At 46.5% G+C, this 23,712-nt stretch overlaps 1 protein-coding gene across 1 annotated transcript in view; it reads right to left on the reverse strand.

Moving 5' to 3' along the window:
• The window catches only part of LOC144110447 (putative rRNA-processing protein EBP2), a 49,215-nt gene extending 26,190 nt beyond the window's left edge, over positions 1–23,025 (reverse strand). The window contains exons 1-5 of the mRNA XM_077643346.1: positions 22,846–23,025; positions 22,380–22,466; positions 14,220–14,425; positions 5,331–5,544; positions 490–565 (exon numbers count right to left, since the gene is read on the reverse strand). Coding sequence (XP_077499472.1) covers positions 490–565; positions 5,331–5,544; positions 14,220–14,425; positions 22,380–22,466; positions 22,846–22,881 — 619 coding nt within the window. The 5' untranslated portion in view covers positions 22,882–23,025. The remainder of the gene's footprint in view (positions 1–489; positions 566–5,330; positions 5,545–14,219; positions 14,426–22,379; positions 22,467–22,845) is intronic.
• Positions 23,026–23,712: the final 687 nt, after the last annotated feature.

Raw genomic sequence — 23,712 nt, forward strand, 5'->3', positions numbered from 1 at the left:
CCAATAAGTGGCAATTCCCACTCTTTTGACATTTTTTTTTTAAATTTCAGTACTAGTACTACTGGAACAAAAATTCACTGCTTATTTTTCTCTAATAAAGTTTGTTCTCATAGTGTACCGTACTCCTTATTACCTAGATTTCGCAAATTGAGATACGCTGAGACTGCCAACTGCGCGCGCGCGCGCCAGCCGCATAGGGTTCACGCGGAAGCGGATTGCGCAATGCTGAACCTATTCTCTCTTTAAACGAAACTCCTGATAAACGGAACATATTTTCCCGGTCCCTTGAGGTTCCGTTTAACGAGAGCCCACTGTATTTTTTTTGCAGGCACTAAAATTGTTTGCATAAGCACGCTTATCATCTTGCAATGGACATAAGAGAAGGACCCAACCACTGTCCGGTACCCTTTACACAAAGTGTCCAGACATGACTGAGAAGACGAAGTGTACGGTGGAAGAGCCAATGCATTAAAAAGAGAGAGCCCTTGCCTTTCTTGAACTTCTTGAGGTTCTCCATCATCTCTCTCTTTTCTTTCTGCCGCTGCTGCATCACTTCCACTTGCACCTGCACAACAATCAAACAACATTAGCTCCAACAAACAACAAACTTCCGTGATGAGAAATACCAAGTACACAATAGTGAGGCAATGAAGACCTCATAACGATATAACTATGACCTTTAAGAGGGGACGCGGGTCTTTGGGACCAAAAAATCGTGAAAAAGTCGACTTTTCAATTTGGTCATCGTAGGATAAGTCTCATCATTTTCCATCTTAGTTTCAAGTTTCATGGCTGAATACCGCGTAGTTTACGAGAAATCGACTCACAGAGATGCAATTTTGACAAGAGAGCTTGCGAAAATAGGTTAGAAAATGCCCGTTTTGCGTCGCGTGTCGCGTCAAAAGTGGCCAGCGCAGCTAGGAGACTTAGGACTAGTTTGAAAGAGCAACGCCTCAGCTTTCTTTCCCGCCAGAACGAAAGGTCTACTGCGATTGGTCGCCGAGAAAATGACAGAAAACAAAATATAAAATGCGGCAATGCTATTGGTTGTTGGACACCACGTGGCGAAATTCAAACGCCTCATTGGCCGGTGCCATTTTTTTGAAGGCTCCGCACTCGTCCTGCGACGCCATTTTGAAAAAGACCACCGTGGCTTGAAACCGTATCGGAAGTTCGCAATGTGCATAAGTTTCGGGAAAAAAACGTAAAAAAGGCAGCAGAAAGTAAGCGGAAGACACAAGTTTGTCGGCTGTGATGTCAACCAGCAGCAGCGGAGTGCAGAGCGCCTGAGCGTGAACCGGTGGATGACGCGACCTTGGCAGCCGTTCCGGCGTTCGTTCCGAACGCGGTGCACATAGCGGCTGCAGAGGATGACGGAGAGCCGGAGGATGGTTTTACTTAAAAGTGATCGGAAGAGGGATAAGGGAATAACGAGGCACAGGAGTGCAATTTGGAGGTCGTGATAAGCGCTTGTTTACCAGCTTCGGCGTCCGCCTTCGACACGGAGCAAATTGCGGGCTCGGGCGAGATTGGCAGCAGCGGGTCAGATTAGACACATTTCTGCCCAGCACTGATCGCGAGGATTGCGAAGCACGCCGATGATAATATCGCCAGTTTGGCAGCAATTTCCGCAACCTAGCGCAAGATGTGGACGCTAGCGAACGAGCATGTAGACGCCAACACTCCATTGCCTGCGGAGCCACCGATGTGGTCATAGATTTGGTGGCGATCGACAGACTGCTTCACAATACAGTGAGCACCCTCGGAATCATTTTTGCAGCTTGCTAAGCGGCGGCAACGGCAAAAATGTGATTCAGACTATTCACTATGCGCCTTCTAAGCTGTTTGTTTTGGAAAATTAAAACACTGTAATGTGCTTACACAGCCTCAAAATGTTTGATTTCATTTTTTGCGTTTTTCTCAGTTTCATTTTCTGCACCACCATACACACTGCTGACAAGCTTTTCCCAGCTTTGGTTTGCGCGATTTTCACCATTCTTGTTTTATTTGAAAGCTGAATAATTGGACCTTGCAATAAAACCATTAAGAGCTCTCTTAATAAACTGTGAAAATATTAAAAGGCATAAATAAAAATCACTTTTTTCCTTGCCACTTTTATGTGAACTTCAAAATAGTGTAACTTTGGTTACAGAAGGGCTAGAACACCGAAAGTACCCTTATTGCAAGTATTAATAATAGTAGAATCCACTGGGATAAAAATTCTTTGAATCTGAGTAGCCAATTTTTTCAAAAAGTTGTCAGAATAATTTTACCGAAATTCTTGAATTAATAACAAACAATATAATATACACATAAATGGAGACCATATTTGAAATCAGCACACTAAAATACATAATAGATGAAGTTTTCATTATGCTAAGTCCAATATTAAAAAATTTATCTCTTAAGACTCTCTTCCCCCCTCAAGAGGGTCAAGTGTTAATGAAACAAGAGAAAACAAATAGGATTTTTTTAAGCAATGGTGCCAATCAAACTGGAAAATTAGTAGTGTTTATCCTTTAGATCGAGGTAAACTAACACAATGTAGAACAAAAGACAATCATATGCCAATGACGAGATCCGAATCCACAATTGTGCCATGTCCCATATGGTGCTTTACCAACTGAGTGACAGCACCAGCTGCCCAAGCTTCTACTTTGAAACGTATATTTCTGTTGCGTGTAGCCTCCCCTTAAGACTGTTCACCAGCAGCACAAAGTACTTTGACTTTGTTCATATTTATGTTGTAAGAAGCCCTCCATTTACCTACCTTTGCCTGCTCATCAGCTTGACCCTCTATAATACGCAAGCTGTATACACTCAAAATGGCTCTCGTAAATCAATGACATCACTTTCAATTAGGGGTGTGCGAATATTGAAATTTTCAAATACGAATCAAATACGAATATGAAGAAAAAGTGGCTTCGAATATCGAATCGAATATCTCTTCAGCACAAAAAAAAATATTTTTTTTTGTATAATGTATGGTATTTGCAACTAAAATGAACAAAGCTAGGCTGTCCCAGTACCGTATAAAAAAACGTACACAAAAATGCATACTATTGATGAGACAGCATAACAGCATCCAAAACCAAAACCAGTTGTTGGGCGAGTTGGTTATGGATCACCGGATAACAGTATCCAAACTGTAACGAGGTCATACAAAACAAAATCCATAAAATGACAAGACTGGTAACAAAAAATAACATGATGACTAGTAAAACCTCATTCATTCGGAGTTCAAGGGACCGGAAGAAATGCCCGCTTTATCCGGAGGCCTGGGTTTATAACTTCCCTGCGACCCTCGAAAAAAAAAAAAAAAACCTGCCGAAAATGCGAAGATGCAGTAAGGCCTTATGAGGCAGCTCCATCGCGCTAACACCTGTAAGCCCGTGACGAGCCTTGGAGAAGAACACAAATGGAAGCAAGGGGAACACACACTGGCATTGGAACGGTGAGACGGCTTCTAAAAAGGAAAAATAAATCACCTGTGACACGCCAGTCGGCGTCCAAAAGCCGCACGAAGCTGGGATTGGACTACCGGCGAATGCGCGGGCTGACAATTGCAGTTGCCGCGGGGCAGTGGCGAAGCTCTGAAACCGAAACTACGTGGCCGGGCTATTTTTAGACCTAGCGATAGGGGCTTTCCGGATCGTTGTCACACCTGCCGTTACGCCCACTAAAGAGGTGCACGGCTTACAATGCACCATGCAATAGGCGAGATTTTTACAGGATCACTTGCCCTATTGTAAGAACTCGACGCGCCCCTTCAGGAGGCTCCCGCGAAATTCCGCAAGTAGGCTTTCCCGCATAGCTAGTTAACAAAAAGGGATAGCGGAAGTCACGCTCTGAAAGTTATGAAGGCGGCAGGACGCATTCTTCAGACGCGGGAATTAAATGTGTAAAGTATTACCGAAGGATTAAAAAAAGCGCGATTTCACGCTGCGACTGTTCGAAGAGGGCCGACGGCCATCTTGTTCGCAGCACGGGTGATATGTGGGAAAGGCCCCATGCGGAATTTCGCATGAGGTCAAGCCTAGCGGCGTCGGAATGCGATCGGACCTCGTGATAAACGACGGAAAAGGAAGGGAATAGGACCTCTGTATCGTCTTCCTGGAATTTTTAACTGGATCATTGGCTAATATGCCCAGATATTGTGGTTCTGCCATGGTCAATTTTATGAAAGTCTGCGCAGTATACGATCGCTGGCGAGTATTCAGGAATTTTGGAATATTCGGAGATTCTCGAACATCAATTTCTCGAATACGAATCAAATCAGATATTCGATTCGTATTCGAAATTTTGAATATTTGCACACCCCTACTTTCAATGCATTTTGACCACTGGTTCTGTGGAAAAAAAGGTATGTCGTAAGAAGGCCTCAAATGTCGTACTATCTTATCGACGCATAAGCAAACTTGCAACAGAATTAGACATTGCTTCAAGAAGTATTACAAGGCAGTTTACTGATGGAAAACGCTCTACAGCTTAACAATTTTTTATCTCTTTTTTTCCCCCGCCAATACGGGACTCGTCAAATTGTACACTCACACTTGTAAGAACAGCAAAGTATAAAAACATGCTTAGTAACTTGTTTCGTAGTACAGTAGTATTCTGCACAAAAAATCCAGGTTCACTGCTTTCTGTTTGCCAGCAATGGAAGTAAGTGGGACACATATGTCCCACTGCTGCCCAAAGGGACTTGGGTTCAGGTGGCCTTGATGCCATAGGCAGCATAAGAAGATTCTTGCACAGCTGTCGCCCTCTCTGCATGTTCTACACGACACCCTACAGTATATAACAAAACATCCCACATCCACAGCTAAGGTCAGGCGCAGTGCTGGTACAAACTTTCGGGGTTAGCGTAAAAACCACACTACAACTGAACGCTGGAAGACTGGACAGCTACTGCTGTAGCTCAGTTGGCAGAGCACTGCACGCAACATATGGACTCGCGAGGAGCCACAGTTGGCCATGCCTGGTATAGACACTGTAGCACAGCTGCACACGTTGCCAGACCAGTGGCAACGGCCCCAATTATACCGCTGACGAGCTCCTCAAGTACCACTAAAGGATGCCCGCATGCGCGCTAAATTTAGCATTGGAGATGGGGCGCATCCAAACCAAGCAATACGGCACACATCAACTTGTGGAAGCCGATGAGCTTAAAAAGGTGCATTGCAAGATGCCCAACTCCTGAACTCAACGAAAGGAATCAATCGTTTCTAAGAAGTAAACTTTCAGTTCATTCAAGAGCCTGCAACAGCTGCAACCAGCCATTAAATCCCAAATCAGAGGACAGGGCAAAGAGAGAAGATGAAGACACACACCTTCTTGCCGAACTTCTTGAGCTCGCGCAGCTTGCGGGCCTTCTCGGAGCGCTCCAGAGCCACCTTCTTGGTAAGCAGCTTCTCACGCACCTTGGTCATGTGAGTGTCTGACTTGGCCATCTGGGCAAAATAGTCATCGGAGCGCCGGGTCACCACACCCAGCTGGTGGAGCCGAGGGATGCCCTCCAGCACGGCCGCCTGGGCCTGCCGGTAGCTGCACGAGGGAGAGAACAGGCGCCATCGTCCAAGGGAGCAGGGCAAAGATCTCGCAGTGACAGCAGTACATCACATCTGTTGCTGCAGCATTTGCAGGGAGCCTGTATGGGGCCCAAACTAAGGTGATACCAGAAAGGCTAAAAATCAAACTGCAGACAATACAACCAGCCAAGGAAGGGAAAGTGACAGGGGCAATGTTAAAGAGCAGAGTGGAAAAGAGCAGAGTGGGTCAGGGAATGCAAGTGAATAAATGACATCCTAGTCGAAATCAAAAGAAAGAAATGGTCGTAGGCTAGGCATGTAAAATGCGAAAATGAGATGACCGATGGTCGTTGAGGGTAACGGAGGGGACTCGCAGAGAGGGCAAGGGGAACAGGGGCCGCTAGAGATTCACGAGCTGTCGATGTGATATGAAACCTTTCAAATCCTCGCAAACAAGGTGCAATATCTCCGAATATGGACACAATTACAACGTACCCAAACATTAAGCAAAACTCGCACATGCCAAACGAACAGAGAAAATTAATTTTAAGATAGAGAACTAGAAGTTTTACGGCTGCTCCGGCATAACTCAGGTGAGTGCGTGTGAGCACGGAAAAGACGAGGTGTGCAGCTACAATGTCATTTCTTCACACTGTACCAAGGCAAGTTGTTCTGTTGCTGATGCAATAAGGTGAGACAATGCTCCAAATAGAGTGCCACCTCAGGCTTTGCATCAAGTCCAAACTTGCAAGAGGCCCTGATACACAGACCGAACACATGTCGGGTTAGTCAACATGTCATGTCTGCTATGCCATGCCGATATGAGTTGGCAAGTACCGTGAGATCCAGTTACAATTAAACAGGTATCACACTTTTAGTAGGCCAGCTATGTTTTCAGGGTACATGTCAAAGATGGTGGTACCTTTGTGCCTCTTCCTGCAAGACTACTGCAGGAGAAAACTAGCTTATGGAGATGCCTACCACCGAGAAAGGCCTTCATAGAGCAGCAAATTATTTAATGTCTTATTTACAGCACGTTACAGGTTCTAGAACACAGCAGTGAGTAAAGGAATCTCCTACATAACAGAAAAGTACAAACAATGATGAGTACTGCAGGAAGATCTACAAATGCAGAACTAGTGGGCAGAAAACTGGTTTCATTTGTTGGGTTTTGTGATGTATCAGTCGTTAAGGCTATCTCGCACCAAATGAAGGGTTAGAAATGTTTGCTGTTGTGCTAAAGACTGATGAAATTCTTTAAAAGGTTAAAATTCATTTGAAACACTTCCATTTACTAGAAACCTAGAGCATAAAGATACCTACAGCATCTACAACTGCATTTTCTTCGAAGTAAACTGGTTTGACAGGAAATATGTTGGACATAAAGAGCCGTGAAAAGCCTTTTCCTTAGTGCCTCGGGCTTCACGCTTAGAAGAGTATGTACAGTGGAACCTCGATTATATGGCCCCCTTTTTATGCGATGACCCGCACTGTACGAGAAATCGGTTTGGTTCCAGCAAGACTCCCATAGAGACAATGTATTAAAATCCTCGATTATACGACACAATTTTAAGCTGACCCCGCTTCGTATGACAGCTCTGGTACAGCGCAGAAAAAAAAAAGCTCTAAGCAGACGTAGGCTGTCCCATAGGCACATTGTAGCCAGCTGATAATGAATGCGAAATACCGTATTTACTCGAATGTAATGCAAGTTTTTTTTACCGAAAGTAGAAAGGAAATGTCATCCCCCACGTTACAATCGAATACTAGGTTTAAAAACGCTATGAAGAGCACCAAACACACACTATTAAAATCGTTTCATGTGTCAAACGTGTGCGTTGATTGTACTGGTCATTCGAAATCACGCACTCCAACTCGCCGGTCAACCAGTACGCAAACCACAGGTCACAACTACAATGGAACCCCGTTCATACGTTTTTCGCCGGACAGGGGAAAAAAACGTAAGAGCCGGGAAAACACAACAGTGAGGAAAGCTCCGAAAATGAATGAAAAAAGTGCAGTTTCAACTATAGACAATTTATTTCCATAGAGTGCGCTTAAGACTTAAAAAAGCCCAGAATGGTGGCTTGCCGTTTCTTTTGCTCGCTAGAAATCACCACGGTCGATCCAGCAATTGGACGCCACAAAGTCGGTGATGCCCAGTTTGTCGGCTATGTCCATCGCCTTCTCTCGCAAAATGCTGCCTTTGAAGTGGACACCGGCAGCGCGAGCTTGCTTGAACCAGGTAAGAAGAGCCTCGTCGAGGTTTCCATACTTGGCACCACGAGCCTGCTTTCCTTTCAGGCCGAAGAGTGCGGCATTCTCCTCTATCTCGGCACGTTTGGAGACGATACTGTTAAGCATTGAGGGTGGGAGACCAAGGTCCTTGGCAATGTCGACTCTCTTCCACGCTGGCTGCCTGTCGACTGCGTTTAATGCGTCCAGCTTTTCCTCAAGGGAAAGCGCCTTCCGCTTGCACGACGCCATCTAAGCCCAAGTTCGACGTTCACAAGGCTTAATGTACAATGACGATAGCACGATAGAAGAGGAGTCAACCCGTCCAACAACCATGCGGCAACCGTACATTTTTCACGAACGGCCACCTAGTGGCGGCCTCTCGAACTGGCGTGCGGCTTCTTGCAGCCAGTTCCATAGCCAAGCCCGGCCAAAACTCCCAAAAGTCAAAATGGCGGTTGGAGCGCGTTGCCTACTTCAGCCCAGGCGTGTTCGGGGTGCTAAGTTTCGACGTATCATGCGGGAACGTTTTCACAACTACTACGCAACAGCGGGGTTCCTTATACATTGGATCCTAGGGAAGCTATGCCGGGACCGGATGAAAACGACGTAGCAGCTGGGAAAACGCAGCAATGAACGTAACAGCGGGGTTCTACTGTACTAGGCCAAAGCAGCAACGTAATCGCAAGCATAAAAAAAAAAAAACGACGCCAGCGAGAACAAGCCAACAAGAGTCGACGCCAGCTAGAATCACTGGCGCGATGCCACCTCTTGACGAATGCTCGCAACCTGTAGCGAGGTTGTGTGGCCTCCGTGACCGCAAATTGAAAAAGCCATCTTGGAGGCCCCGAGCGCTCGCAATCGCCGCCAAGACGGCAGCAAAGGAGTGAGCGATCCGACCGCCATCTTTCTGTTAATCCTTGCAACTGACGCAAAAACGTGGCCACGTGACTAACAGGCAGCAGGGCATGGAGCAGAGCGCTTTGTTCGCTCTTTCTAGTGTTTGGTGCCAGTGCGTGTAGTTGTGCGTTCCGTGCTTCGAGTCTTAGGCCTACCCCTATCAAACGGTCGAGCTGTGTTCAACCAGAATGACATGCGTGCTCACGTGCTCAGTATAGAGCTGGCTTCAAGCGCAACGCTATTCTGCTTGCTGAGAAAGTGGGAAATTCAGCAGCTGCAAGACGTCTGGACCTCAACGAATCGACGATCAGGGGATGGAGGAAACATCGCAAGGAATTGTTTAACTGACAACAGCCTGCGAAAAGGCTTTCGGGGGCCCAAGAAAGGCCACTTCCCGGAGTTAGAGCATCACTTTGCAAAGTTCATTAGCGAGCAACGTTCCCGACTACTTGGAGTAAGCACTGAAATGCTTCAGTGCAAAGCACAGGAGCTTGCGCGGGACATGGGTTTGACCCAAAACCAGTTTAAAGCATCACGAGGCTGGGTGTGGAAGTATATGCGAAGGGTCGGGTTCTCCCTTCGATGCACGACTTCTATTTGCCAGAAGCTGCCCGGGGAATTCGAGTCAAAACTTCGAGAGTTCCAGCGCTACGTCATCGATCTTCGTCGCTCTACCAACATGCCACTTGGACATATCGGTAATGCCAACCAGACCCCCGTGTATCTGGACATGCCTATGTCCAGAACAGTGCACAAGTCTGGTGAGCATGAAGTTCGCCTTAGAAGCACAGGCAATGAAAAAAATCGGATTACCGTTATGCTGGCATGTTTGGCTGACGGCCACAAGCTCCCTCCGTTCATCATTTTTCGCCGGAAGACGATCCCGAAGGAAACTTTCCCGAAAGACGTTATCGTGCGCTGTCACGAGGTTGGATGGACTCGAATCTTGTCATAGATTGGATACAAAGCATGTGGGACCGAAGGCCAGGCGCATTGCTGCATCCGGAAGCAATATTGGTTCTGGACTCTTTCAGAGGTCACCTGACACCCGGCGTCAAACAAAAGCTACAGCGTGACCGAACGTATCTCATTGTTATACCTGGTGGCATGACCTCCATTCTCCAGCCTCTGGACATTTGCATGAACAAGCCCTTCAAGGATCGCTTGCGACAATTATACTGGGAGTGGATTGAAAGCGGATCAACAACAACATCTGCAGGTAGGCTGAAATGCCCAAGCGCGTCTACCGTTGCCTACTCGGTTTCAGCAGCCTGGTACGGGCTGCCTCATGATTTGGGCTACCGCGCATTTAAGAAATGCTCAATTTCAAATGCTCTAGATGGAAGCCAGGACGACCTGCTGTGGGAGGCAGCTAGTGACAAAGAAGAGTCAAGCTGTGATGATGACAGTGACGGCGACAACTGCCGTGAGGATGAGGGTGTATAGGAATACTTGTTTGGCTTGTACAGTAGAATCCCGCTGTTACGTTCCTCACTGCTGCGTTTTCCCGGCTGTTACGTCGTTTTTGTCCGGTCTCGGCATAGCTCCCATAGGATCCAATGTATTGGGTAGCCGCTGTTACGTTGTAGCCGTGAAAACGTTCCCGCATGATACGTCGCAACTTGGCACCCGAAACCGGCCGGGCAACGCGCGCCAACCGCCATTTTGACGAGTCTTGGCCAGGCTTTGGCTACGGAATTGGCTACAAGACCATGGCCTCCGAGATCACCACCTTGCACGCGTGTGGGTAATCTCGGAGGCCATAAAAAGCCGCACGTGAGTTGGAGAGATTGCCAATAGATGGCCACTGCCTCGTCAGCCGAAGCGAGTAAAACCCGCGGGCCCGCAGCAATCCAGTCTTTCTTGTTTGTGCGGTTCAACCCATCCAAGTCGTCCGCGTCCTTCCGTCAACAGCTACGCTGCCTACGCCTCGTCAGGCCTCGCTAATCCAGACTTTGTTTGTGCGGTTCAACCCATCCGAGTCGTCCGTGTCCTCCCATCAATACCTACGCTGCCTACGCCTCGTCGGGCCTCGCTAACACCGCGAGCGATTTGTCATCCTTTGATGGCGTCGCGCAAGCGCAAGGCGCTCTCCCTCGAGGAAAAGCTGGATGTTCTCAACGCAGTCGACAGGGAGCCAGCGCGGAAAAGAGTCGACATCGCCAAGGATCACGGACGGCGGAAAGGAAACTGCCACGGAAGCTGAAGAGACGGAAGCAGCCTCTCATGATCAAGAGCTGAGTGAAGCTTTGAATGCGCTGGGTGCCACGGGAGTCACGTATGATGACTACGTCGCCGTGGATGCTGCTGTCGTGATGTCCGAGTGTCAGAGTATCGCCGAGATCATTGCAGACTCGGTCGCCAGTGAAGCCTCAGACTGTGATGACGACGAGGAGCACGAGCCGCATGATTCCGGGGAGTTGGCGGACCCGAGCTTTGGAAACGCCGTCGCGGCTCTGGACCTCCTCCGCAGGTACGTCGCACCTCAAAGCGACGCTGAGAGCAATGCGGCTTTCCAGGCCATCGAGAAACGCGTGGTGTTTTCCAGCGAGTGGAAAAACGGCAATCGACCATTCTCGATTTTTTTAAGACCTAAGCTCACTTGATGTCGAAATAATTGTTTCAAGGCAAAGCTGCACTGTTTTCATTCATTTTCGGACCTTTCCTCACTGTTGCGTTTTCCCGGCTGTTATGTTTTTTTTCGCGGTCCGGTGAAAAACGTATGAACGGGGTTTCACTGTATTTCAATAAAGTTGTCTTTGACCCTCAGAACTGTGCGATGTCGGTTCCTCGCGTCACATTCGGGTTCTTTCGGTTTTTCTGTCGCACGCCCGAAGTTCACGCTCGCGTTACAATCGTAGTTTTTTTTTCCCCTTTTCACACCCGAATAGTCGACCCTCGCATTACAATCGTGGTCGCGTTACATTCGAGTAAATACGGTAATCTTCCCCCCAAAAAAAAGCAAAAGAGCTCGGAAAGGTGGCTCCCGTCAACCACAGTGATAGCCGCGGCATAAAGAAAGGCCGCGCTGGCCGCACACTGTGGTTGCTTTTTCTTTCTTTTTTTTTAACGGCAAGCCTCCTGGGGGCAAGAATGTTGTACTACTGCATTTCAGCTACAAAAAAAAAAAGCAGGATCAAATCTCTAACGTCAAGGAAGTTTTCTGCAAGGACATTTATCACCACCTAAGTTATACTACAAATATTAAAAATTCAATGGGATAAGTCTTATTTTCAGATACAAAACTAACACGTGCACTGAAATGCACCGCCACTTGCTCTATCCGGCTTGGGCCACTGCTTCTCTTTGTGCTGCACAGTGTTCCGATAACGTGCTTTCCTTCTTGGTCTGCATGAAATTTGGCGTATTTTCGGCTGCAACCAGTGCGGCTCACGATGTCGTGGAGTCTAAAATCACTCACCCTGAGAGAAAAACTTTATATAATAGAAGAGGTTGAGAAGCGGAAGTGTGTGTGTGGACAGTGTCTGCTGACGCTGCAGGCACCTCCGACAAAGAGGTCACGGACTACGTTACGGAAGATAGCGTGTCTATTCCTACCTACGCAGATGTGTCATGCAGCATCAACAATATTCGGGGGTTTGTTTGTGCTCACGACAAAGACGGCGACCTGCTGTCAGATGTTGCAACTCTCGAGAGGAAACTAAGGCGTCGCGGCTGGGCAAATGTTCAGAAAAAAATCACAGATTTCTTTTAAAGGTGAGAATAAAGAGTTGCTCACACTTCCTCCGAACAAATGCTTGAGTGTTGACATTTTTAAAATAATTTGATCCACCCTTAGAGTGGTGTCGATTCTTGCCATGTGCTTATTCAGGCTGTTGCTATCAGTTTTTCGGGCAAGACTGAACACTACTGCCGATATTCCCTGTTTCTCGATTATACGACGCCCGGATTATACGACGGTTTTGCGTGGTCCCCTCAAAGTCGTATAATCGATGTTCCACAGTAGTTTACTATAACCTCATCTCCACATGACTTGCTATAGGGGTTTTAAATGCAATTTGCAATTTTCTGCATGGGATTCCCAAGGTGGTTTTATAACTGTTCGATATATTCAGGATTGACTGTAGTGTTTTTCTTATCTATATTACAATGACCATTTCACTTTTGTGGTGCTGTGAGCATTTTTGTCTTTTCTGTTCTGTCATTTCTTCTTGATACGGTGTTGATATGTTCTGTGGCTGACAATGCTTATGTCACGTTTTCTCCTTTTGTACACTCTCCCCCACTGTAATGCCAGCTGGTGCTGTGGATAAATAAAAAATAAATACTGATGAATATGAGCTAAATGAGGGCGCGGACAACAGCCAATGATGGTTCACACTAGGGCACCGCAAAAACCAGAAAAGCAGGTAAAGTGAACAGAAACAGTATTCCAAAAACGTGACACTGCCACTTTTACAAGACACCAATGACTAACAGGGAGAACCAAATAAACTTAAATTCTTACAAATGCAACCAGCATTCCAAGCAAAGACAACTCTGTTCAATCTTCATCAGGAACAGTGTACAGACTCATGCTAGTTGTGCAACTGAGTGCACTGTGTCGCAAATTCACAAAATGCAAACTTTCTCAAAGGCCAGCCTGGCTAATAAACTTATGAACTTAAGTTTATGAATGCTTGCGTATATTAGTGCACATCACGCACGATTGCTTTCTCAATTTCTTCGCAACTTGGCCGGCGTCTTCAAGAGTTCATATCCCAGCAAGCGAAATGGCAAAACACTTGGTTAACGTGAGGGGGTCAGTCACAAAACCTTGTGAGCCATGTTTTAGCAAGACAGATCTTATTGTACATGTCCAGAAACAGTATCGATTCATTTCTACAGCACATTTCGTTTTGCTCTTGAAACAAACTACTGAGGCAACATTCTTGGACAAAATGAAATGAGTGAATCAAACTGCTTGCAAATCGTTCCGTTCCAAGCTATACCACAAGAGCTTCCCGTAAGACAGTCCACAACATCAGTTGACATTTCAGGCGCAGAGGAACCAAATATTCGTCGTGTGCTCTGTTTTCGGAATGACACCGAAGACATCAATCATTGCATGGAATCTGCCTAAGTCACGTAAATAATTTAAAACTTTTTAATCTAATTTTGTTCCAGTTTCGGTTTCAGCTGACAAACGATGGCTATGACATACAAGATGCCTTGAAGTCGTGCAAGGCATATGAAAACTGCAGCACAATTGTTGCTTCCTTCCTTTAAGTTCACGCCAACTCCTACACCAGCCTGCCCAATAACTCGGAAGACAAAAAATGAACTATCCGTAATATCTCAGCTTTTGGATGCCTTAGATCATCCCACATTCTGCTGTATGTCCCAGCCATAGCCTGACAGCTGAAAAAAAAAGAATATTAAAGAACAGTTACACTGTAAATCGTTCAGAGGCCATAGGTGAATTCCACATGCGAAAAGAATAAAGACATCAAATGTTTGGCGTCTTTCTTCCTTTACATTTGCTCACCTAGGACTGGTACAACCATTCCATGTATCAAAAGTCCAGAGCTAAAAAGAAGTATAAAAAGGGCTCACAAGGCCATCTCGCGCTTGAAGTCATGGTGAACAGGGTCTTCATTGGATCCCATGACCACAGTGCCTTTGCGGTTCTTTTGCAGCTCCATGTCACCAAACTGCTCCGACAGCTCCGGCGTCAAAGGTGCCAGCCCATTCACCATGGTCAGGGTCTCGACCCAATCCAAATCGAGCTCCATTTCTGCCAGCTTCTGTTTCAGCGCTGCCTGCAATGACAGAACCAACGGTCAACAATTCTGAAGGGCAAATATGGCCTGTGGATGCCGCCACAAAGTTTCAGGCCAAGCTCTAGCAGAATCTCGTTGAAACCTGATCCAAAAAACGGTTTGTGCTCGGGAAAAAGAAAGATGATGAATTTACCCTGTGTCACGGATCTCTCCGGAGAACACTCGGACCGAAAGAATGGACTAGGCGACGGGTGTACCCACACAAACGCACATTTAATACACCCTACGTAACACACACACTAGAACACAAAACTAACAAAACTAACACAAAACACAAAGGCTATAAATACACACGACCCGGGCACACTGCTACCAGCGTCTACTACTAGCGTTCTACTATTCGTGGTCGGCGTTCGTGCTCACGGTTGGTTCGGTGCAGCTGCGGCGTTGTATGGATCCCGTAGGCGGTGTCAAGGTGGTGTTCGACGTGATTGGGCTGGCGTCGCTGGCGGCGTTCGACGCGCTTGGGCTGGCGTCGCTGGCTGCGTCGTACAAGCTCCAGGTCAAAGCGCCCGTGGAGGTGATTCCAGTGTTGTTGGCATTGGGGGCACCACCCGGATGGGTGGCAACAGCGCTGGAGATACCCCTGGCCATAGCAGGTGGTAGCGCCCTCCGTCGACTCCCCGGAACAGGCTCACGCACGGCAGGAAGTCCACGATGCGTTGCCGTAGAACGCGAGCTCACCGGAGCAGTAGCCGGCATCGCTCTCTTCCAGCCAAAGTGTCCCTGACCCGCCGGAGCCTCCGCTTCTCTGCTGTTCCCCCCAGTGCCTCGCTCTCGCTCACCCTTTTATAGCCTCGGTGTTAGTCCACTAAGCCTTGTCGTCGTCTTCTTCTCTTCTCCACCAATCATCTCTCTGCACGTCACCGTATGCTTCTCCACCAATCATCTCTCTCCACCTCACCAAATGCTTCTTCTTCCTCTTCTTTATTACGTCATCTTCTTCACAACTCTTTCCTTTAAAATTTAATTTAGGCTCCTTAATATATGTGACGAGGGCCCCCTCTCTAAAGAGTTTTTCCATGAAAAACTGCTCACGTCACACTCATCTTCAAGCCATCCGGCCAACCGACTATCTTCTGTGGCGATTCTGGACCCAGCACACAACACACCGTAGATGTCCAGCACACACCATGAGCACGACACTAACATAGCACACCAAACTGTGTGTTCAGAACACTAACACACCACTGCCGCTGTCCGTACAGAGTCCTTAATAAACATGTTCGTGTCCACAACACACTCCCTTGCATAATCACATAATACCAACAACAGCAACAACAAGATAAATCCCAGAGATACATTAAGACCACAACAACAACAAAACCAAAAAGATACATTCCAGAGATAGCTAGAACTGTTTGATGCTCTTGCAAAAGTACGGTTCCTAGTACTCTGTCTGGTACTTCACTGTGAAGAACAAATTCTTTATCCAATGCCAATAGCCACTCTTTGAAGTGGTAGGCCGATAGCTGGCATCTTGCCCAAAGCTACGGGACCAACTCTTCCCTTCGGGACTGTGCACTGGCACACGTCACATGAGCCAACAAAGTGCTTAACGTCACTCTGAACACCCGGCCAAAAGAACTCCTCGGTGATCCCAGACACCGTTTTTTGGACACCCTGGTGTCCGGCCATAATGGCGTCATGTCCTAAGCGTAGCACGGTATCTCGCATATCTCATGGTAACACCAGCTGTTGGACCCGCCTTCCTGAACTAAATATGCATTCCCTGTGCAGAAGAACATTTACCAATTGATATTCGAATGACATCCGACTCTTCTTTTCACCTTTTCCCCGACTCTTTCAAAGCAGGCCTTCAGGCTTGGGTCTTCTTTTTGCCTAATTGCAATTTCGCCCGGTGTTACGCTCAAGCACATCGCAACAGGAGTAGAGAGCGGATGCTGCGTTGCTCGGGCTGTCGCTTGAGCTCTTGTCTCCACTGCCGACGAGAAATTGACAGCACCCGTCTGAGCTGTCGCAGGCCTTTCCTCCTTTGGATGTTCTTCAGCGTCGAGCATCCTTCCCTCGGGATCGGGGTCTTCGACACTTCTTGCACCCGTAATGTTTCCCAAGATGAGATCGTAGATGGGTTGGTCTACGCATTTTGCCACTACCTGCCCAGTATAATATGGCGTGGACACTATAATCCTGGCTTAAGGAAGGTACCTTACTGTGCTGTCTACCAGAGTGACGGCCGATGATTCCCCTGTAAGATCCTCGTCCTTCACCAGGTTTCTCCGAACCAAGACTGTGTTGGCTCCGCTGCCTCTAAGCATCAATATAGGACGGTCCCCTATTTGCCCAACCACCACCGGCATTGCTACTTTTGACTTGGGTATTCAACTCATTGCCCCTTTTTGCAGCGGCGTTTGCTCTCCTTTCAGTTGTGGAACTTCGGGTGGCGTTACAAGTTCTACCCTTGAGTCGACAACGCATGCAGCTTGGTCCTGCGTTCTGTATCGGCACTCATCCAGAGTATGACCCCGGTCTAACAACCTTGACACACAACCTGTGTCTTTTGGGCAACGCTACTAGTCCGACAGTCAACTACACGGTGTCCCACCTTGCCGCAGAGAAAATACCTCACTGGCGCCTTAGATGCATCGCCATATACTGTTCGTTTTACCGCATCTGTCTCTATGGTCTTTTGGGTTTCCTCCTTTACCTTACTCAAATTTCTTAGCCCTTGAGCCTCAAGGAATTGGTCTGCAGTGTCGGCGAACTCTTCCAATGAACACAACTTTCTTTCAGGAATAGCGCTAGCTTCGAGCTGCAGCGTGCTAAAAGTTGCTCTGTGACCAGCTTGTCACGCACCCCTTCAAAACTCTTTTCTGTGTTTAACATATCAAGCCACCTATCAAAACAGTTGGTCAGCCTGCAGGAAAACTGCTTAGCGGTTTCCGAATCCTCAGGTTTCGCGGTGCGAAATCTCTCACGAAAACGCTCTGCCGTAAGCCTGAATCTTTGGAGGAGTGCCTTTTTGACTTTATCGTAGTCCATGGAATCAGCAGCAGGCATCCTTCCAAACACATTCAGCACTTCTCCGACTAAACACATACTCAATGCCATGGCCCATTCACTGCGCTCCCAGCCTTGCCCCAAAGCTATTCACTCGAATTGTTGCAGATATGCATCCAAATCATCTCTCTTGTCATCGAAAGGAGCCATCAGCTTTCTTGGACAAACTCTGGCCGGTCTAGGAGATTCTGTACCCGCTAAGGAACGCTGATCATTGTCCGTGATCTCCTCATATCCTCCCGCGACATGCACCTGTTTCCACAAAATACTCCTTCTCCCGTTCTCTATCCTTCTTTTCTCCTGTTCTTCTGCCTCGCGGGCTCTTCTAGCTTCTCGCTCTTCTGCCTCGCGAGCTCTTTTCACCTCGCGCTCTTCTGCATCACGAGCAGTTTTCTCTTCTCGCTCTTCTGCCTCGCGAGCGTCTGCGCGTGCTTGTGCCCTTTCCTCTCTCTGCCTCTTTCCCTCCTCCTCATAGAGATGCATCGCCTCTTCCTTGCTTAACCCTAGCTTGAGCGCCAGTTCTAACGTTCTTGCCAAATCCATCCTTTCTGCCGTCGAGAGATCGGAAAGATCCGAGCCAACGCAAAAAGAAAAAAGGAAATTAATCCTGGCACAGGCTCACCACTTACCTTTGTCACGGATCTCTCCGGAGAACACTCGGACCGAAAGAATGGACTAGGCGACGGGTGTACCCACACAAACGCACATTTAATACACCCTACGTGACACACACACTAGAACACAAAACTAACAAATCTAACACAAAACGCAAAGGCTATAAATACACACGACCCGGGCACATTGCTACCAGCGTCTACTACTAGCATTCTACTATTCGTGGTCGGCGTTCGTGCTCACGGTTGGTTCGGTGCGGCTGCGGCGTTGTATGGATCCCGTAGGCGGCATCGAGGCGGCGTTCGACGTGCTTCGGCTGGCGTCGCTGGCGGCTTTCGACGCGCTTGGGCTGGCGTAGCTTGCTGCGTCGTACAAGCTCCAGGTCCAAGCGCCCGTGGAGGTGATGCCGGTGTTGTTGGTGTTAGGGGCACCACCCGGATGGGTGGCAACAGCGCTGGAGATACCCCTGGCCGTAGCAGGTGGTAGCGCCCTCCGTCGACTCCCCGGAACGGACTCAGGCACGGCAGGAAGTTCAGGATGCGTTGTCGTAGAACGCGAGCGGAACGGAGCAGTAGCCGGCGTCGCTCTCTTCCAGCTAAAGTGTCCCTGACCCGCCGGAGCCTCTGTTTCTCTGCTGTTCCCTCCAGTGCCTCGCTCTCACTCGACCTTTTATAGCCTCGGTGTTAGTCCACGTAAGCCTTGTCGTCGTCTTCTTCTCTTCTCCACCAATCATCTCTCCACCTCACCAAATGCTTCTCCACCAATCATGTCCCTCCACCACACCGAATGCTTCTTCTTCCTCTTCTTTATTCTTCGGTTAATTGGTTAATTCACGTTGTCTTCTTCACAACTCTTTCCTTTAAAATTTAATTTAGTCTCATTATATGTGACAGCCTGCCAGGTTGTTCAAACCTCAAACCTTCGCTTTTCAAACTTCTTTGCTTCTAAAGATATTCCTGTTTAAAAGGACATTGGGGACAACTCCATGCAATCTTTTAGTCAGTGTAAAAATCAACAGTATCGCTTTTATGCCTTTGATAAGATCTATTGGTGGAAAAAGCGCATTGGAGGGGATGACGGTCATAAAAACTTTTTATTTTTCAACATAGCCAGCTGAAACTTATTAGCATGCAGGTATATTATAGAATTGTGCTTTCAAGTATACATATAGACTTCAAAAATCTCACTTGAAAAGAAATATAATGCAAAATAACATATCCTAACTAGGTCATTTCTGACAGGCTTTTATGGTAATTTCCCAACTAAAGAAAAGCATTTTTAAGAATATGTAGACATTTCCAAAGGTCCAATGCATATCCTATAGGCCTCTCTTTTTCCTTCAATCATGATACATTAGCAATTAGGCCAAATGTAGGCTAAGTAACGCGGCATCGTTTTTTATTTCAGACTTTGCAATTTATGATCAACAATATGACTTTATAGGCATTTTGTTAGCTTTATGATGTGTGATGGACCTTTGAAAATGTCTGTTGTTGTGTTGGGTTTAATGGCACATAAGCAACTAAGGCCATCATGCGCCAAGCCCAAGGCATAAAGAATTCTTTTCTGGAGATTTTTACAGATATAAAATTTGGCGGTGTGGAAAGCTGAAAAAGTTATTTCCTTCTGCCTAGTAATCAGAGCAAAACAATATTGATAAATAGCTCATATTAAAAGTTTCAAAGGAGGAAATGTCTGTATATTCTTAAAAAAAAAAGCGTTCTTTAACTGACAAATGACCATGAAGGCCGGTGAGGAATGACCTAATTAGGATATGTTATTTTATAGTATATTTTCTTCCAGGTGAGATATCCGCAATCTAAATTTACATTTAAACTCAGCATTTTATGATATACCTATATGCCAGGTTTCAGCAAAGATGTGTTGACAAATAAAAAAGTTTCTAACATCCTCATCACCCTTAACAATCGATTTTGTTCCTCGTCACTGCATTCAAACTTGAGACATCAGTTATAAAAACAACTCCATGATCACCGTAAAAAGTGAATGACTATGTAGCTGCACTTCAGGCATACAATGCTTGTCATGACATGACATAACCAGCAACAATGATACTTGTATTTGATCTTTGGCCTTCCCTAGACTGTAAAAGCTTGTTTTCGAGCGAAAGTGGCTTGTTTGTGGTCAGAACACAGTAATCAATCAATACAGGCCAACTTAAGACCTGGAAGGCTAGTTGCTTCCGTGCAGCATGAAATTCCAACTATATGAACTGAACGCGGACGAAGCAGCAATGTGCGTGACACACACAGGAACCAACCAGTACTGGCAGGTTGCAGCCACAATGAGGCTGGTACTGCCAACCGCTGCATTTCACTTTGTTTTCATTTTGCACAGAAAACAGGCCCTGGTACAAGAAATGTCATTTATAGAGCATTCCCAGGCTACTTGGTTTATTATAGTTCCAACTTTGCAAAAATTACTGCCGACAAAAAACTTTCGAGGACAACACGGCAGCCCCCTTCCAGTTTCTCCCTCCTCCCACCAGAGGAGAGGGGGATTTCCCTCTCTCCAGTTTGCTGACTGCGGTTGGCACGTAGCAGCTGGCTGTTCTGTGGGTTGGGTGTGGGGACATGGAGCTTTTATGCTGTTCAATAGCATTGTTTCTTTTCACCATCCTCAGAATTTCCACTAGAATTAGACACAGAGCTAAAAAGTGAAGAGCACTGATAACATGAGCGGAAAATGTGGCCAGCACTGCATACTCTCGCGCAACAAAGGCTCAGCCGGTAATGAGTTATAATGTCCAACAGATAGGTACAGCGCAGCCACCTCCCAATACATGTTGGAAATGAACACGGTGAGCACCAAAATATGAAAGGAAAATGAAGGTGAATAAATGGGTGAAGACATCCTAAAAGCACAGACATGGTTAAGATGAAGTGCGGTGAGGAAGGTGAACTCGGACTCTATGACAGCGAGAAAAACAACGGCAATAACAAAGCCTGGGTTTCTGAAGCATGAAGCACTTACACACTATGTAAAGCTAAACTCCACCTATAGTCTATTTCACAAGTTGTCTGCAGCAAGCTACAGCTCTCTCAGCTGATCAGGGCTGCAGGAACACAACAAATAGGCTCTCAAATATTTGAACAGTGTAGAACTATTTTTCAAACAATTACTGCTGTAATTGTAAAGGCAGTTCAGGCTTTTTTTTTTTTGGAGAAAAAGGTAAGTGTTTCTTTCAAAGGTTAAAGTAGAAGAGAAAGTCTGCACAAACAGCACTGCGGAGGCCTGCTGCAAAGTGGTGTGTCTCGATTTGGAAATATGCGGTCCCCAGAGTCGGCTGAGTTTCTTGCGTGCAGGAGACACAGCCGAGTGATGGAGCCACCCTTCTGTACACCTTTCTTATAGGCTCAGATCGCCATAGCATCCACAGTGCTGCAAATTACTGATGAGATGGAGCATAGGCTAATGACTTAGTGGTTTGTCTGATTCTCATCGAGCCTACTGATCCTTACTAGCTGAGTGCCGAACAGCACAAAGCAAATAAATTGTGAGCAGCTTCCTAGTGCATCAAGACAGGCATTAGAACTTGAAGCCTTGGCCACAGATTGACATGAATTTGGCCTGTGGAGCATGAAACTGGGTAGTATTATTTACAGCTGAGCAAGGCCAGCATAAATTCTGAAGCCAAAACAGGGCATAAACTATGTGGTGGGCCCCCCAGCCAAAGTGAGAAAGCCAAAAGTTTCCCTCAAGACTGCAAATGAGGACAATTGTGTCAATGTCGGCATACTGCTGACGACACTCGTTCCAAACTGAACAGTCAGCAACTATTTGCTAACACATTGCTATCCGAAAACCGCCGGTACTTCTTCGATATAAGATGTGAAAGCTGGTGGTGTTCTTTGTGACAAGATGTATATTTAATTAACATTCATATTTAACATTAACTCATGAATACAAAAGAAAGCTTCAGGTCGATTTCATATCTTTGCACTTAACTTGTCCCGTGCATCGAACTCGGAAAATTCCAAGATAGATGGACGTTAATTGCGATTATTGCGTCGTCAGATGGTCCGGCCTTTTTGACACGAGATCGGCCCTTTGGTGTGGCCCTGCAAATCTTCTGAGATCAAGAAATTATCACTGCTCTGCATTGTACGATTCCTTTCAAGGCATTTTAAGCCAGTAATGCCCGTCGCCCGCGCGGGGTGTGCTTACACAGACTCGAGCGGCTAAAATGATTGAAATGCCTTGAAAAAAAAACCCGGCTCAACCCGCAATAAAACGAACTTTGGAAGTTGAAGATCACGTATCGGGCGTCGCTTACCGTGTTATTGATGAACTCCTTCTTGACATGAGGCGCAATGGCGTAGAGTCCGGGCTTTAGTTCGCCTTTCGCCAGGCTCTCTTGCAGCTGAAAGCGATAAGTGATCAAACGATCGCCCATCTACCACCGATCTCGGCACCCCGTAGGAGGCTGGGATTCGCTCCAAACGAACATAACATCCTAACGAAATCGCACGCTGTCGCGCTACAGGTAGTTACTAGTGCGCTTCCAAACTCCTCGTTAAACATCGCAATGAAAGCACCGATGGCCAACAACATTGCCAGACAGTATTCGTAAGCAGCGGCGCCTCTGTTATAAAAACGTTTCGCCAAACAGTGGCCATGACAAACCAAAAACGTGTAAACGATTCACTGACGGCCTATTCTCTCTACAACGAGTAAACATCGCTTGGACACGTGTTGCGACTGTCATACGCACGCATAGTAGAAATGACTGACAGGTATACCTCTTCATCCGTGTCCAGAGATTCCGAGTCAGACATTTCCTCTTCTGGTGTGCACTAGTGATAGCAAAAACACAACTGATGGCACTGAAACACAAGTAAATCCGGAGCCTCACGCTGCACACGAATACTCCGCAAGTCAAAACCACGCCGCACGCTGCCAGCCGCGGCCACTTTATATACATTAAACGTAAGCCCGTTATCGAGCAATGCCGCGGTACGCTAGAAAAGTTCCCAGCATGGCCACAATAGCGCTGTCTACCTAGCAAAAAAACAATTCCTCGTACTTGCTTTAATATTACTTTAAAAAATACAAATAGCAATAAGATAAAGAAAAACTTCATATTTATGAGTAGATTAGGATAGTTTCATCTTATTTGGTTCCATTTTCGTCGCTCTCTCGCTTGCATACTCATAATTATTCATGTACGCAGCCAGTATATTAAGGGGCCCCGAAACACATTTTCAGTGCATTTTTTGCCCATTGGTTGCATATAAAGAGTTATAGTGATGCTATTAGCATCAGTCGTACCACGTATACTCCTGTTTTTAATATTTTAATTAGCTCGCAAAAACAAATTCATGGCGCTGACGGTGTCACCATACAGTGGCGGTTTTTAGCATCAGATATGACATCACGGTGGGCGAACTTTATGATTTGACAAAGAGTAAAGGTATTGCAAATTGTGTTAATAACTAGAGATACGTTTTGTCAAGTTTTTGTGTTTTATATTACATTAACAAAACCAACTTGTTTGCCCTAGATAAAAGCACTGTAAAGCAAGTAAAACAAAAATACACCACTAGAGGCTCTGGCTACTTTTTGCATCGACGGACTTTGCGCCTTTCTGTAAACATCCTACGACCTAG

Source organism: Amblyomma americanum, chromosome 11, assembly GCF_052857255.1.
Source record: "Amblyomma americanum isolate KBUSLIRL-KWMA chromosome 11, ASM5285725v1, whole genome shotgun sequence".
Classification (NCBI taxonomy): domain Eukaryota; kingdom Metazoa; phylum Arthropoda; class Arachnida; order Ixodida; family Ixodidae; genus Amblyomma; species Amblyomma americanum.